The 16,081-nt window shown below is 46.0% G+C and overlaps 1 protein-coding gene across 1 annotated transcript; it reads right to left on the bottom strand.

Moving 5' to 3' along the window:
- Positions 1-4,184: 4,184 nt before the first annotated feature.
- Positions 4,185-16,081, bottom strand: C3H17orf75 (chromosome 3 C17orf75 homolog). The gene is made up of 10 exons (XM_077328752.1): positions 15,866-16,081; positions 14,159-14,236; positions 12,575-12,700; positions 11,713-11,855; positions 11,129-11,184; positions 10,829-10,948; positions 10,120-10,184; positions 9,209-9,345; positions 6,728-6,831; positions 4,185-5,166 (listed from the first exon to the last, which is right to left on the bottom strand). Exons 1-10 carry the CDS (start codon positions 16,006-16,008, stop codon positions 4,957-4,959), a joined length of 1,182 nt encoding a protein of 393 aa, XP_077184867.1. The 5' UTR covers positions 16,009-16,081; the 3' UTR covers positions 4,185-4,956.

Consider the following 16,081-nt stretch of genomic DNA (forward strand, 5'->3'; position numbering starts at 1 on the left):
CAGTTGAAAGCTTAGCAAATGTAGTTTTTAAGGCTGTCTTATGTTCAGACAAGATTCAGGAGATGGCATGCTGCCAGAACATGCTATCAGCTCTGCTCTTTTCTAATGAAGCTTTTATAGCCCTGGGTTTAAAGAGCAGGCAAACGCGGAGGTGCTGAACGGCTCAGCTCCTGCAGGGACACCTGCTGGCCGAGGGCAGAGGATATTTATGTAGCGATGCTTTCTAAAGGAGGAAGTAGTAGAAGAAGAAGAGTTGGTTCTTATATGCCGCTTTTCCCTACCCGAAGGAGGCTCAAAGTGGCTTACAGTCGCTTTCCCTTTCCTCTCCCCACAGCAGACACCCTGTGGGGGGGTGAGGTCACCCAGCTGGCTGCATGTGGGGGAGTGCAGAATCGAACCTGGCATGCCAGATTAGAAGTCCGCACTCCTAACCACTACACCAAACTGGCCCTGTTCTCAAATCCAAACCTAGATTTCTCTCCACATAGGCTGATAGTGAGGTTACTAAACTTTGCTACGAGTTAAGTTTTTCTTTCACTGATCTGGCCAGGAAGGTATCCCTGCACATGCTCAATAGGTGTTAGTTACAGAAACTTTTGACTATGGAAAGCAGGGCTGCCCTGGATCCCTTGACAAGGATTCTCTCTAGGGTCACCTTCAAGCCAAACAACACGTGAAAACAAATTACATGATTCGTCCTGCCTCGCACCCCTCCTAATTGAGCAAGGGACCCTAGAATGTTGTCCTCCTCAGCCAAGCGATGTCCCTGTTGCTCTCCTGTGTCATAACCCTCTCCCACCGTTTTTGTGCCATTATTGCAACAGTAGACTAAACCACAGCTTGACCCCCCCCCCCAGCATCATGGTAATTGATAGTTAACATTTTCTATTCCAGGCCCAAGTTTTCCATGGGAGGCTGCCAGAAAGGTGAGCCTGGAGGGACACATGAACCGAGAATGTCTTGGCAATTTCCCCTTGCCCTGCCAACGTGAACCATATTGGGGGGGGGGAGGATCTCATAATATTTTATGCTCAGCTCATGTTATCTTTGGCTTCAACGTGGCTTTGGAAATGTGACTTCCAAATGGTCTTTTACAATCACACAGTGTTTGAGTCAAAAGCAACAGCAGCACCCACGAGTCCGTCATCTTTATCCTGAGCCCTCGCATTTGCAGGGCAGCCGATGGACCCAGGAACATCTTTAGAAACACAAAAGAGGAAGAAACTGCAGCAGCAAGCTGCAGCACCCTTCCTCCCCGAGGGGCCCTGCCTGGAAGATCCTGGGAAGTCATGCGAGGCCTAATGACACTTTCCCATGGGGTGGCCAAACTGTGGCTCTCCCGATGTCCATGGACTACAATTCCCATGGTGGCAGGGCCTCATGGGAATTGTAGTCCGTGGACATCGGGAGAGCCACAGTTTGGCCACCCCTGCTCCACCTCACCTCGGCCATCCAAAGCCCTGGAGAGACTGGGTAGCTACACAAATGTCAATCTCAGTGCTAGCCAAAGGCCTAATTAGGGTTCCAGCCCCCAATTAATCACACTGAGCGAAAAACCTTTTTAAATATTTTTACTGCAGAAGAACTATAGACAAATGGGAGTTCCCAGATCTGTGAAGAGAACAATAGGATTATATCGTATCAAATATCCTTTTCTTGGAGGCTGGAAAACTGATGCCCTTTGCAGGATGAGCCAATAGCCTGAGGCCTCTACCTCCCCACTACACCTCCCGAGAATACCCTATAGCCAGCCTTCCAGGAACTGCTGACAGGGATCTGAGTCTTTGCCGGGCATCACTCCCAGCCCCCAAGGTTTACATATTGTAATGGCTTACTCCTGCCTTTTGGCCTTGGCACACAAGATAAGACCGGCTTGACCCTGCCCAGAACATCCCTTCCTCCGACTTATGGGGAAGCTACATTCTAGAGATAAGAACCAAGAGTCAAAACAGTCCAACCAACATGTAGAATACAGTCCATTTCCAATAATTGCATGATCAATCAAAAGGTTGCAATCATTTTCTTTACCACTAGGCCATCATCAGTCACGAGGTGAGCCAAATGCCCAAAGTGTCATTAACAGACAGGCCAGAATGTGGCTGGAGGGCAGATAACAGCAACTTTTGCTGAAGCTAAGCAAGTCTGGGGTCGATCAGTGCCTGGAGGGGAGAAAGACAGGACATAATGTCCAGGATTGGTTCTCCTCTCCTTTTCAGTAATTACTTTGCCTTCTGCAAGTTGTGTGGTTGTCCGAAACATTGTCCTGCGGCCCCACAGCATGTACCTTTGCATCAATAGAGCACAGAAACAAGGAATCTGCTAGAAATATGAAGGCAAAAGGATTCAGCGATCCAGTCATGTCACAAATGGAAGTGAAACAAGCGCAGACTTGCTGGAAGGGGAATGCATTCTTAAAACCATCTTTAATCACTGTTTTCTGATGGGGGAAAAGTTCTTTGCGGAGGTTCTGTCGAATCGCCCTGCGCATTTGTAGCACAGACTGCTTTACAAGTCAAGGCACACAGATTTTCACAAGCAGTATTTGTGGAACAAAACATGCACACGCTATTTCCCACAAAATCGCATTAAGTCCCTTTCTCCCCGCAGCGTCTCTTCCATTTACAGCTAGGGCCGGATTTATGGAGCTTTCCTTCCTCTTGCTTACACAATTAGGACCTCCCTATGCGGTTGCCCATTAAAGCGCCAAATGACATAACGCTGCCTTAAAAAACAAAAGCCAAACGGAACACGCTTTCCCATCAAGGGCTAGTAGAACAAAACGGTGCATTCAAAGTAGCATGCTGTAGGGAGTTTTCAAATGTTTTTCTATCCTGTATATACTGTATAGATTTTTTTCTAACGCTTACTGGTGCACAGAGTCCATTCTTTCTGTTTAAAAAACATGGATATTCATATAAACATGCCAAAAATATACCCACTTGTAAAGGGGATGGGTTGTGTTTTACATATACAACTATAATTAAATAATTAACAAGTATTTTGGGCGACAGTATGACTTGATTTGAACACTAGGTCCGACCACTGCTTTGACCGAGACCATCTAGCACAGGGGTAGTCAAACTGCAGCCCTCCAGATGTCCATGGACTACAATTCCCATGAGCCGCTGCCAGTGAATGCGAATGCTGGCAGGGGCTCCTGGGAATTGTAGTCCATGGACATCTGGAGGGACGCAGTTTGACTACCCCTGATCTAGCAGAAGTGAGGGGCACGCGAGTACAAGAAACGGCATGAACCCCTTTGCTGTGTTCAGGCTTGCCTGTGTGAATGCATACTGTAACCTCAGCCCAGGACTGCGCCTACAATATCCAGAGCCAGCTCTGACCTTCTATATTCATCAGCTGTTTGAAAAAGAAAAGCTATTTTTATGCCCCACTTTTCACTACCCGAAGGAGTCCCCAAAGCAGCTTACAGACACCTCTCCCTTCCTCTCCCTACAACAGACACCCTGTGAGGTAGGTGGGGTTTGAGCTCTAAAAGAACTGCTCTGCAACAGCCCTAAGAACTGTAACTCACCCAAGGTTACAGTTCTGAGCCTTCGGGGAGGGCGGTATATAAACCAGATTCAAAGTATTGCGAGGACCAATACTGCACGGGTGACGTTCCGCCCGAATGCAAGAGCCGCTGCTTGAAATCCCCAGTGATTGAAAAAAGGCAGAGTAGATGGCAGAACTCGGGCCCCACCCCCACGTTCCCCTGCAAAATATCTGCTGAAGGGGATGTCAGCTTTTCCGAAAGAGATTTCCTCCCTGCAGCTGCCACTGCAGGGTCCTCGGACTGCTTCTTAAAAAATATTAGACTTGAGAAAGCTATTCAGGGATCTGGCAGAAGCCTTCCACACTGAAAGGCTGAAGTCTGGTTTTCCCTCAGAAGGGCTCTCATGCTGCAACCCAGACTGCTTTTTTAAATTCATAGAAATGTCTTGAGGGTTTTTGAAAGGGACAGAAAAAAAGAACAAATGGCAGAAGAAGTCCAGAGCATGTGCAGAGGCTGGACTATCTAGCTGGAAGCCACAGCTCCAAGAAGGCCCATTGAATCCGTAACTACTGCGCTCAAATTGTGACTAATCCATGACATTCAAGCAAGGGCCAAACAAAGAGAGAAAAGGCTTGCGTAGCCCAGAAAGCTCCCCAGCCTCTTTCTTCAAAAATACAGTACAATGGAATCCTTTCCACAATTATTTCAGAAGAATTTGCTTTATTCGTCTGATCAAAACGTTGAATCATGATCCACTGTAGCAGCATTTACATATCTTGGACTTTCTGGATTTGTAGCCATAAAATCATCACTGGCATTAAAACTTTTTGCTCGTGGTCCCGTTATGGAAAACGCAACCGTCTAGCCTGTCCCGCATCCTTGCAGCAAACGGAACAGGGAGCTTCACATAGCAAGATCTAAAACTTAATGGAAGAGCTTGTCCAGAAAGAAATGTTTTGAAATTAAACCCAATCTGTTCTGCCTTTTTTTTTTCCTTAGGAAAAAAGGAAAGGTTAAGTGCTGCCTTGTTGTCCACAGTATTCAAGTACAAAATATAGGCAACACCGAATTCTGTGGCCTGGTGACAATCCTACTTCTGCACAGCCTTCAACTAAAAGCCTTTTTCAGTGGTATGAAAACAGGCTAAGACAGCATAGGGCAAAGGGGGGACTGGGCATGGCCTCATAAAAGCAAGAGAAACGCATGCCATTTCTTCACTACATGGGTGCAAACGAGGGAAATGGGGCCAGTTACAGTTCTCTACTATGTACAGCCCACCGCTGCATGCAATGCTCTTTGGATCGTGGCATTACATGGGTGCAAATGAGGGAAATGGGGCCAGTTAGAGTTCCCCACTATGTACATATTGATAAAAGGGGGAGTTTTCCTTCATGTGCATTACACCCAGATGCACCTTAATTCTGTAATATACACGATGCCCTAAATTAAAGGAAGTGGAATTAGGCTACAGCTGACTCTCTCATAAACTCCTCAAGGACAGTTATTACATTTTTAGCTTCCAGCATCTCGACGTGCTCCACTTTCACTATCTTCAGGAGGACATCTCCGCTCCCACAGTTCTTCAGAAACAAGTAGCACTTGAACAAAGCGTAATGGTTCATCTCCGCCTGCCGGATGAACCGCTTCAGATTGTTGATGTCTTGGATGGCCTGCAAAGACAAGCAGCAAACAAGTCCTGAAGCCCCCAAGGGAGCGGATGAGAAATGGTGCAAATGTGTGTGTGGACAGCCCTGAAAGTAAAGCAGTGGATCAGCTGTGCAGGAGAGGAGTGTGGGTGGTGGGTGGGCTGAAGGTAGCTGGAAAGAGACGGTGGGCAGAATCGCTCCGCGCGGCTCGCAGTTACTCCCTTGTTGGCAGGGCGGGAATTGGCCCGGCTGATGGTCTGTCCGGAGGAAGGGGCCAATCGGCACCCTTCCTCATCCCGGACAGAGCCCGCCCTAACTCCTCCCACTAAGCCCTTACGGCTTTATAGTGCCGCTGCGGGCTGTGTTAAGATTCTATGATTCTATGATTCTAAGTCCAGGCTTCTGATCTGAATTCAAGCCCCTTGTGTGCAGTATGTGACTATATGAATTGGGAAGATCTAGAGTTAGCATTTCCTACCATTAATCGTGGATCAGAAAACTAGGGGCACAATACAGCCTAAACTAAATTCTTCCAATCCTCCTAGATAACAGTGGGAGAGAAGAAAGCATGTACTGCTAGCAGAATGACGGAGACTCAGGCATGCTGACATTTTGCTACCTTATGCTCAGTAATCAGGGCTCTTAGCTCTTCCGGGAGCTTTCCACCAGGCAGAAGCCAGGATCAAAAGGGCCCAGGTTGAGGCCAGGCAAGCTTGACGTGGGCCAGGGATCTCCTTTTTGTTGCTTGGTTCAAGTTCATATCTTAACATTCAAAAATTCTAGTTCCTCTCTGCATCTAATTATTAATTAAGGTTCTGTTTTGGTGACCAGATCCTCCATCTACCAGAAGGTACCAATACTGATTTCAGCCTTAAAACCAAAATAGGCAGCCTAATTCACAGTGTGGCCACGTTAAAGCACAGGATTCAAAGTGAACAGCATGCATCCAAATTAGAGACTCAATACAAAGCCATAGTCAATTGGATGCAGCTTGCGCCCTGAATTGTTTGGCGCAATTGGACAGTGGATTAAGTTTGTACCCAAGTGGCACCTACAGGGACCCAATGGAGAGTACATATTCGAATGGTGCTGTCCCAGCGGCACTGGCTCCAGACTGAGGATCGAATCAGGTTCAAAGTGTAGGTTCTCACCTTTAAAGCCCTAAACGGTCTGGGACTTCCATATCTGCAAGACCACCTTCTTCACTATGCCCCCTTTAGAAGTTTACAATCTACTGAGCAAAACTTGCTCAAGACTGCTGGCCCAAAGTGGTTAAACTGGCCTCAACGAGGCCCTACCCAATGAGATCAGAGCCACGACGGATCCCAGACAATTCCTCAAGGCCTGTTAGACAGAGCTATTCTGCCAAGCCTATGGTCGAGGCCTAGAAACAACATCAAAAATTCTGGCCTCCCTCTCTAAACAGAAGAAGGTGGCCCTTCTGAAACTGCAGGATTTTAATTTTAAATTGTTTTAGGATTTTTATTATCTTATATTCCGTTTCTGATGTGTGTTGAGGCACCCTGAACCCCCAGGGAAGGGCGGCATACAAATGGGGAAGAGAAGGGGAAAAAAAGGAAATTACCTTCAATTTAAAGTTCTCCAATATTTGCCGGAATAGAAACGGGTTTCCCCCTTCAGAACCATTCAGAAATACTTGTGTCCATTCTTCGCAAAACTTGTTACTGCCTGTCACACGTTTTTTTTTTAAACAAAAGAGGGAGGTATTTTCAGGTTAGTGCCCTTTCAGCATGACTTTTCCCACTTTCAGTAACGTGAGAAATACGTTCCTTAAAATGTGGAAACAGAGCAGAAAAAAGCAACACCAAGTTGGAGCCCACGACCCATCATCGGATACACACTTTTCTTGGATGCTTTAGGATGCTTAGGGCAGGGGGTTGGACTAGATGGCCTGTATGGCCCCTTCCAACTCTATGATTCCATGATTCTCTGATTCTATCAGTGAAAGGTACTGAAGGTCACAAATCTTTCCTAGGCTCCTCCACCCACAGCAGTTCTTTCTGACCTCAGGCAAGTCTATATTCAGGGTTACTTGATACTTAAGAAGAGGCATACAAGCATCCAGCTTTTCATATTAAAAGGAGGGAGTGAAGAGAGGGGAAGGGGGCAATCATGGGTCTTACGAGGCCTGCAAACGCTTACAAGTACTCTCCAGATACAGGCACCCATTCCCCTGGAAGAAATGGCAGCTTCAGAGGATAGGCTTTCTGGCATCGTGTCCCTGCTGCGTTCCCTCTCCAGGCACCACCCCCAAATCTCCAGAAATTCCCCAAGCTACAGATGGCAACCCTATATGGCAAGTTGCAAGTTGTCAAGAACGTGGATCCCTGTTTTTATGATCTTGCCAAGGAATGCTTTTTTATCTGTTCATATGGAATTATTTTTATGAGTTTTGATGGAGTCACGTTCCCTCTGATGTGAAGAAGAAGAAGAAGAGTTGGGTGAGACTGAGAGAGCCCTGATATCACTGTTTGGTCAGAACAGCTATGGGGAGCCCAAGGTCACCCAGCTGGCTGCATGTGGGGGAGGAGTGGGGAATCGAACCCGGCATGCCAGATTAGAAGTCCGCACTCCTAACCACTACACCAAACTGGCTCTCGTTTTATCCCATGTCTTAACTGTGTAATGATTTCTTCACAGCTCCTCCGCTAGCAGGTGTTTTATCTTTTTGGACTTGCTAGCCTCTTTTGTCGGTCCGATCTATGCTCTTAGGAATGCATGTTGTGTCTGAACTCCAGCAAGTGCTTTTGAGCGGAAAAGTTGGCTTGGGAAAGTGGGGGCATGGGTACATTGGTGAACTTATTTATTTTATTTACTTATTTGATTTATAGACCACTGCTCCCAGCAAGCTTGCTCACGGTGGTTCACAAAATAGTATAAAACATAAAACAGATCTCCCATAAAAACACCCCAATATTAACATCCACAAAAACCTCCAGCATAAAAACGGCAGTAAACAATACAGATAAAACTCCTCCCATGCTTCCCATGCTTTGACCCTCCAGCAACTGGTCCAGATGTTATCCAGTGGCTGATGGTCAACACCCAGGGTGGCAACCAGGGGTGAGCACCAGCAACTCTAATGCTGCGTCTGAACTGGGAGGGGGGCTCCCTACCCAGCCTCAACCAAACACCTGGCAGAAGAGCTACATTTTGCATGCCCTGCGGAACTCAGGGAGTCCCATCAGGGCCTGCAGATCGTCTGGGAGCTGATTCCACCAGGTAGGGGCCAGGACCGAAAATGCCCTGGCCCTGGTCGAGGCCAGGCGGGCCTGGGACTCTCAACAAATTCATACCCACAGAGCAGAGTTCCTTGGGTGGGGCATAAGGAGGTAGGCAGTCCCATAGGTAAGTAGGGCCTGAACCGCATAAAGCCTGAAAGGTAAACACCAGCACCTTGAACCTGATCCTGAAGCAGACTAGCAGCCAATGAAGTTGTTTCAACAAGGGCTGCATGTGGGCCCTCCAGGAAGATCTGGTAAGGACCCGCGCAACTGCATTCTGTACTAGCAGCAATTTCTGGTTCAGGGACAAGGGTAGGCCCGCATAGAGCAAGTTACAGAAGTCTAATCTGGAAGTGACCGTTGCATGGATCACAGTGGCCAGGTGCTCCAGAGACAAGTAGGGTGCAAGGGTATGACGTAGGTAGAAAAATGCCATCCTAGTCACCTTCATGACCAGAGCCTCCATAGAAAGGGATGTGTCAAAAATCACTCCCAAATTCTTGTCTTGGGGCACAGATGTTAATTGTACCCCGTCCAGGCAGGGAAGATGCGCTAATCTTGGGGAGGGATTGCAAAGGATACATAGAAGTATGTTTGTAGCTTTGGTTGTCAGTCTCAGCAAGGAAAACTCATGGATCTATTCACCATTTTCTTCAATAAAGAGGTTTCTTGCTTACATCGGATCCGCTTATTGGAAACTCGACAGGGGCACGACACATGTTCGCAATTAGCAAAGTTAGCAACCAAAAGATTTTTCTCATAATTGATAGACACCTCTGTAAAACTGAACAGCGCTGTTGCATCACCACCTGAAATCTCACCTGCATTGTGGAACTGAGGCTGTGGCCCACTACAGTCTATGGTCATCGATTTGCACTGCTCCTCATTCATAGCCAGGCATAAGGATGTCATTGTGGTTTCTTGAACAAGACCTTGAAGGCTTGCAGCTTTAAGAAACCTTAAAAGAATTATGAACTTCTTACACACATTTACAGCTAATCACAGGGCTGTCAAAAGTGGCCATGGGCCAACCAATGAATCTTCCCTTGGGAGTCCCCTCTCTCGTTTAAAACCCAAAACCCTGAGCCTTCGGGGGAGGGCGGTATATAAATATAAATAAACAAACAAACAAACAAAAAGCTAGAAAAGGAGAATAGTGGGGAAGGATGAAGGAAGTCCCACTGATTTCTTTTTCATCATCCCCTCTCAGCATGGTAACCTAGATACACACAGAGGGCTCATCACTCCATAAGGCACAGAGCAGGAAGAGGTTTCTCTCAGATTCCAGGATCATTCACCTTAATCTTCCCCACTTTAACCTACCAAACACTTTCCAGTGACAGGGTTAACGGAAACAGTTATGGATTTCTAGGAAGGCTTCTGAAGTCCTGAGATTTGAGAAACTGGTCAATCCAGATTAAGCATCATTCTGGCTTCTTCCTTGCTTCTGTATGTATATACAGTAAGACAGGCGGACTGCCTGGCTTCTAAAGCCTTTAGAGAAGCCAAGGAATTTTGGACCTTCCCCTTTTGGAGGTCCTGGACTATTTAATTCAACTCAGGGGAAAGGCAAGACCCTCGTGATACAAACTAAGCCATCTAGGTGCTGAAAGAGACCAATGGCTTAGCTCCTACAGGGACATCAGCTGGTCAAGGGCAGATATTATTTGTGTAGCAGTGCTATACACACATTAAATATAAAACATTATCTTGAAGGGAAATGTGCCTTTACCTGTTTATGTCCTTCTTTGTCCTTTCATCTGACTCTTTGACTTCCACTGTAGTGTAACTCAGAGCCTTGAAATATGGGGGGAAAAACAGTTTTGCTGCTATATTCAGAGCTCTTAAGCATTACACCAAGCTGAACATTCTAGCACCCTGTAACAATATTTTCTTGTAGGAGAGGTAACCCAGCCCTTTAGCCTGGGCCAGAACAACTGGCCCAAGACTGGCCATTCAAGTGATGTTGAAGTTACTTAGCGATGATGCATGGGCCAATGAAAATATGTGAATTGTAACCAAAACGAGAAAGTTAGTTATTTAAGATTCTAGCCTTGTTGGAACAGAGATCTGTATTTCAGCCCTGTTGCTATGATCACCCTATATTTGCTTCATCTGGGGACTTTTCTGACTCTCAGATTTTTTGGTTTGATTGGTTTTGCTGAAACTCACACCCAGAACCAGGTTTATCACATACATATCTATACATGACCTAGAATGTATTATATTGAGGGGTGCTATGAAAAGAAACAACGCTTACAAAGTTGCAGCTTCAAAAAGGTCAGGAGTCACAATTCTAACCACTGCATCACTGAGTGAATCTCAGTGCTTTTACTTTTTGAGTCACTTGCATGCAAACAGAATATCTAATACAAGCTACCAAAAACAGTCACTTTAATTGAAAAATAAAGGCAGAAATTGTGCATTTGTGTAATACTTACAGCATGCAACACAAAGGCAAGCTTCTCTTGAAAGAGCTGCACTACCCTCTGAAAAGGGCACACACAATCCTCAAACCAAGTTCTAAGAAGGGGCTGAACACACGTCTCCAGATTATTTGGCTGCAACAAAATGAAAAGAATCACGCTTTTATATGCAGCTACACAATTTAATTCCCCTGTGTCCCTTTTCTGGGATTCCAGATGGCACTCTAGCAATTCTTCTCCAAATTCTACAAGGATTTTGTTAAGTAGCCACCCCAAATCAAACAGCTGAGCAGGAAGGAGCAGTATAACTTTTACCTTTGCATCAAGGTTAATCTTCAAGTCTTGAGTGTATCTGTCCAGCTCAAGTCTGAATGTAAGCTCTTAAGGAAATAACAGCTCTTCGGCATTCAACAGAGACATTTCAGTTGCAAGCAATCCTAAAAACACTTTCCAGGGAGTAAGCTCCACGGAATATACCTGCTCAGTAATTGCTCCTGTAGAGCCCTTCATCAAAACCCACACTGGAAAGTTAATCTAACTGCATTTAACTGCAAGGGACTAATTAAGGAGTGGCTAACATCTTCATTAGTGAGATGTCCAAAATATTACAATTTAATCTATGAATTTGGGATCGGTTTTTATATAGCCATAGGTTTTGATTCACATTGGCCTACAGATTTCCAAATGTATTTGTGGAATCATGAGGTCTAGAATCTTTTTTAAAAAATTGAACTGGTATTCTCAGAATTCTGAGGCCATGGAGAGCACAAAATGAAATGATTAGATACTACAGGTGTGCCCAATGTTCTCTCTGCTCAAGGATGTGACAAAACTGATAACAGAATATAAATTTCCAATTATAGGCTACTTTTACATTTAAAGGTAGTAAACAAAAGGATATAGTTCAAGCCCCTTCTCTGAGCCTCCCAAATAACAGACGACATAGTCCAAAGTACTGGTACTGGATTCCGAGCATGCCGTTTCTGCTTGTTTTTCTGTCTGGAGCAGGCAATAATAACACCCAACTTGACTTTCTGGTACACTAGACAAAGAAATGCAGAATTAATCACCCATAGGTGGTGTCAAATCAGTTTTACTCTGTATATCAATGCAGGAATCCGTCTGCTCAGTTTGCTCTTATTATAAACTGAGTACTTGCTCCTACTTTCTGAGGCCAGAGTCTACAGACAATTCACAGTGGTCAATGCGGCACATCAAGGAAGCTAAGCAGTACACTCTATCATCTCAGTATTAAGCCTAAATCTCAGGGAATTGGAACAACATCTCACTGAGGCTGGAAGTATGTTATGCTCAATTTAAAAACTTATATCCTGCTTTTCTCCCTGATTGAGACCCACAACTGCTTTTGCACCATTCACCACAGCAGAAGCTTTGTGGAGAGGTTAGGCTGAGAGACCATGACAGTTTCCAGCTCCCCTGATGAGCTTCCATGGCCGAGGACCATCTAACCACAATGCTGTTCCAAGAAAAGCAACAGCCCTGCACATCCTCCTCTCCCCTCTGCAATACTGAACATAAGAATGTGGTGCTACGAGTCTCCTAGTCCTGCAAGTGGCCATCAGTGAAAGGGAGAAGGCCCAGGGAAACTCATTCCATGATAGTAACACTTCATACTTTTTCCAGGAAAGAGACAATGCAGAACTGCTGAGTTTGAAAATGTCCACTGCACCACATTCCAGTCAGAGTATAAAATTATTGCCCTGGAAGGAAAGGAGACTTGGTAAATACAGCCTTTCTTACCTCAAGTCGACAGATGCAATGTTGCCCATCCCTTCAAAAAAGGTTCCCTTTGCAAGGTGCTTGGCAATAAAACTGCGCAATTCTGCCTCTGCTTCAGCCGATAAGTTAGTGTCCACCAAAGAGAGGCTGAATGAATGAACAACAAACACCGCTCAGTCAGGCACCAGATTCCCCTGGGCTCTGTCACTGGTTTTGCTAAAGGACCCATTCCCTTCAGCAGGCTGCACTCAGGTGTACATAGATCTCAGTGGATTGTAGCAGATCGCTGTTGGAGATAGTACATGCTGGAGAATGCCCATGAAAGTACACACGCTCTCTGAGAGGCCATGGACAAAAGAAAGATACTGCTAGCTGAGCAAGCAGAAGCTCCCTGCTTGGTTTTGTTCCTAGCAGTATTGTTTCAACACGGACAATGCCCAGATGCACCAAGGAGTGTTCACTTGCACATCCTTCAGCACTCTGAGCCGGACTGACCACTTTGTTTTGGGCCGAGACTCCAATAAGAAATCATTTAGTTCCTTAGAGCCAGTGTAGTGTAGTGTTAAGAGCAGCTGCTTCTCACCTGGTGAACCAGGTTTGATCCCCCGCTCCTTCACATGCAATCAGCTGGGTCACTTTGGGCTAGTCACAGTCCTGTTAGAGCTGTTCTCATTTGTGAAGTTCTCTCAGAGCTCACTTAGCCCCACCTACCTCACAGGGTGTCTGTTGTGGGGAGAGGAAGGGAAGGTGATTATAAACTGCTTTGAGACTCCTTCAGGTAGTGCAAATCGGGGTATAAAGCCCAACTCTTCTTCAAAGATCCCTCTCCTTAAGGCTCTTACTTCTGCTTCACCTGTAATTATGGCTGGCTCTGTCGCTTTTACAATTCTTGCTCCTATAGGGCTAGTGCCTAAAATAATTTCAAGGATATGGCCTCAAGAGCAATGATTATACAAGCCAGCCACCCCACAAACTTCCCATTCCTTAAATGCCAGATAACACTTACCCAAGCATGGAAGGCCAAACAAAATCTAAGCCACACAGAAATGCTGTTGCTTTGTCCGCTTTTAGAAGGAGAAAGCCACATACTGTTAAGATGATTTTTGTAAACCAGCCACTAATATTTGCTTCCAGACTGGGATGTGACAAAAAACAATCAAGAGGATTCTGTCTCTAACTATTTAGTTAGAACCCATGCAAGATAAACACAACCACTCTCTGAACATCTGGGACCTCTCAGGCCTTCAAGAGGAAAGACTGCAATGATATTCCGGTCTGGCATGATCCCATAACAACACTCCCAACATCTGACTCCTAGGAGCCAGGGACTCTCACAATCAAACGGGTTATTTGCAAAGTCGGGGTAATGCAGTGGGAAGGGAACAGGAAGCAACCAACTCTCCTCCTCTGCCAACAAAAGCGGACCTTTGGGTAAAACCCATTATTTTTACCCCATTCACATTATGGACCCCCCCTCCCCAATGTCAATAACACATGTTGCATTCCGTTTTAAGATGGGCACATGTTTTGAAACTCCTACTGCATTACAGATATACAAATCAGAATATGCATTGGAAGATTCAGAGGTAAGAGGAACTGGGTTACCTGAAATCATCCGAAGAGGGTGTTTCAGCTGCTGTACTACATGGACTTCCATCATCACTGTCCACTCCCTGCTGGAATCTAGGGGGGAAAGCCATTATGATAATTCTGAAAACACAGAGCCTTTTTAACTGCCTTTGTGGGACACATGAAACTGCCTTCTATTGAATCAGAGTCTTGGTTCATCAAGATAGATTCAACTGGATAGCCATGTTGGTCTGAAGTGGCACAATAAAATTTGAGTCTATGGCATCTTTAAGATCAACAAAGTTTTATTCAAGGCATGAGCATTTCCTTTTTCTGAGGAAATGTGCATGCACAGGAAAGCTCACACCTTGAATAAATCTTTGTTGGTCTTAAAGGTGCCATTGGACTCAAATTTTCTGGACCATCAAGATTAGTTTTGTCAACTCTGGCGGGCAGGGCCCCAGAGCCACAAAAGAAGGCCTTTCACATCACCTACTGCCCAATTCTTTTGTAAAAGGAGATGCCAGGGATTGTGCAAGAAAAATAAATCTGAAACAGGCATGTGTGGGTGACAGCCTGCTGAACTAGGTACTTGCTAGGTACTTTTAATCTGTTGTATCAAAATAAAGCTATAGCCAAGTGGCACTTCAAAGATTAATAACGTTTTCTTTAATAGTTCATGAGTTCACTTCCTCAGGTCTGCTGAGAGAAAATCATCCACAGAATTCTTTCTATTGTTTATCCTACTTCCTGGATTTGGTTCTTTGTTCAAACTTCAGGATCTATTATAAGTACAACAGCTAGCTCAGATGATTTAGGATAGTATTCATACCTATCCTTTAAACCTCAACACCCTCCTTTACCCCTTTCCCTGAGCCTATACATTTGAAAGATGGCAGTATTCACACCAAGCCTCTCTGCCTCAGCTCCTCCCTCCTCCACTGTGATTTTACCGTCACATATCTGAAGCTCTTAAGAGCCTCTTGTGGCACAGAGTGGTAAGGCAGCAGACATGCAGTCTGAAGCTCTGCCCATAAGGTTGGGAGTTCAAGCAGCCGGCCCAAGGCTGACTCAGCCTTCCATCCTTCCGAGCTCGGTAAAATGAGTACCTAGCTTGCTGGGAGGTAAACGGTAATGACTGGGGAAGGCACTGGCAAACCACCCCGTATTGAGTCTGCCATGAAAACGCTAGAGAGCGTCACCCCAAGGGTCAGAGATGACCCGGTGCTTGCACAGGGGATACCTTTACCTTTTTATCTGAAGCTGTAAAAAGCTTCTGTTTAAATAAATGTTTGCCTTGAAGAGGGCTCAGGATTTTGTTTTATATCGACCTGATCCAGCAGAACTATACCGATTTCTTAACACCAGTTCCAAATCATTTAGACTAAGTCATCTGTAACTTGTCACAGCTGGAAACAGAATACAGGGCTACAGGGATGTGCCTGGCAGGGCAGTTCTTCATTTTTGGAGACATGACAGGGGAGGGAGCACAGAAGGTGGAAGACGAGGTAGAATCAGAACCGTGGAGTCGGAAGGCATCTCTAGGGTCATCTAGTCCGACCCCTGCCCAATGCAGGAAACTCACAACTACCTGCCCACCCGCAGTGACCCCGATTCCATGTCCAGAGCAACAAACCCGCGATCACGGAGGGAGGGGAGCAAGCAAGTTGGGCCAGGAGGTCCTAGGGAGGGGGGCAGATCCTGGAGAGAAGTCTCCCCAGAGGCAGGCCGCCAAGCCCTCACCTGCAGCTTTGATAGCCGTACAGACAGTAGTAGCTGGCGGTGCTGCGCTCTAGTTTCCGCTCGTCCGAAAGGCCGCCCCCCTCCTCGCTGCTCTCCAGCTCCCGATCGTCCCCGTCCACGGATTCCTGAAAAGAAGGCAGCATCTCTCCTGTATCCAGCGCTCGGCTTGCGGCCGGGAGCAAAGCCAAGCCGCTCCCCCTTGTGCCGTACGGTGCA

This window comes from Paroedura picta, chromosome 3, assembly GCF_049243985.1.
Source record: "Paroedura picta isolate Pp20150507F chromosome 3, Ppicta_v3.0, whole genome shotgun sequence".
Lineage (NCBI taxonomy): Eukaryota > Metazoa > Chordata > Lepidosauria > Squamata > Gekkonidae > Paroedura > Paroedura picta.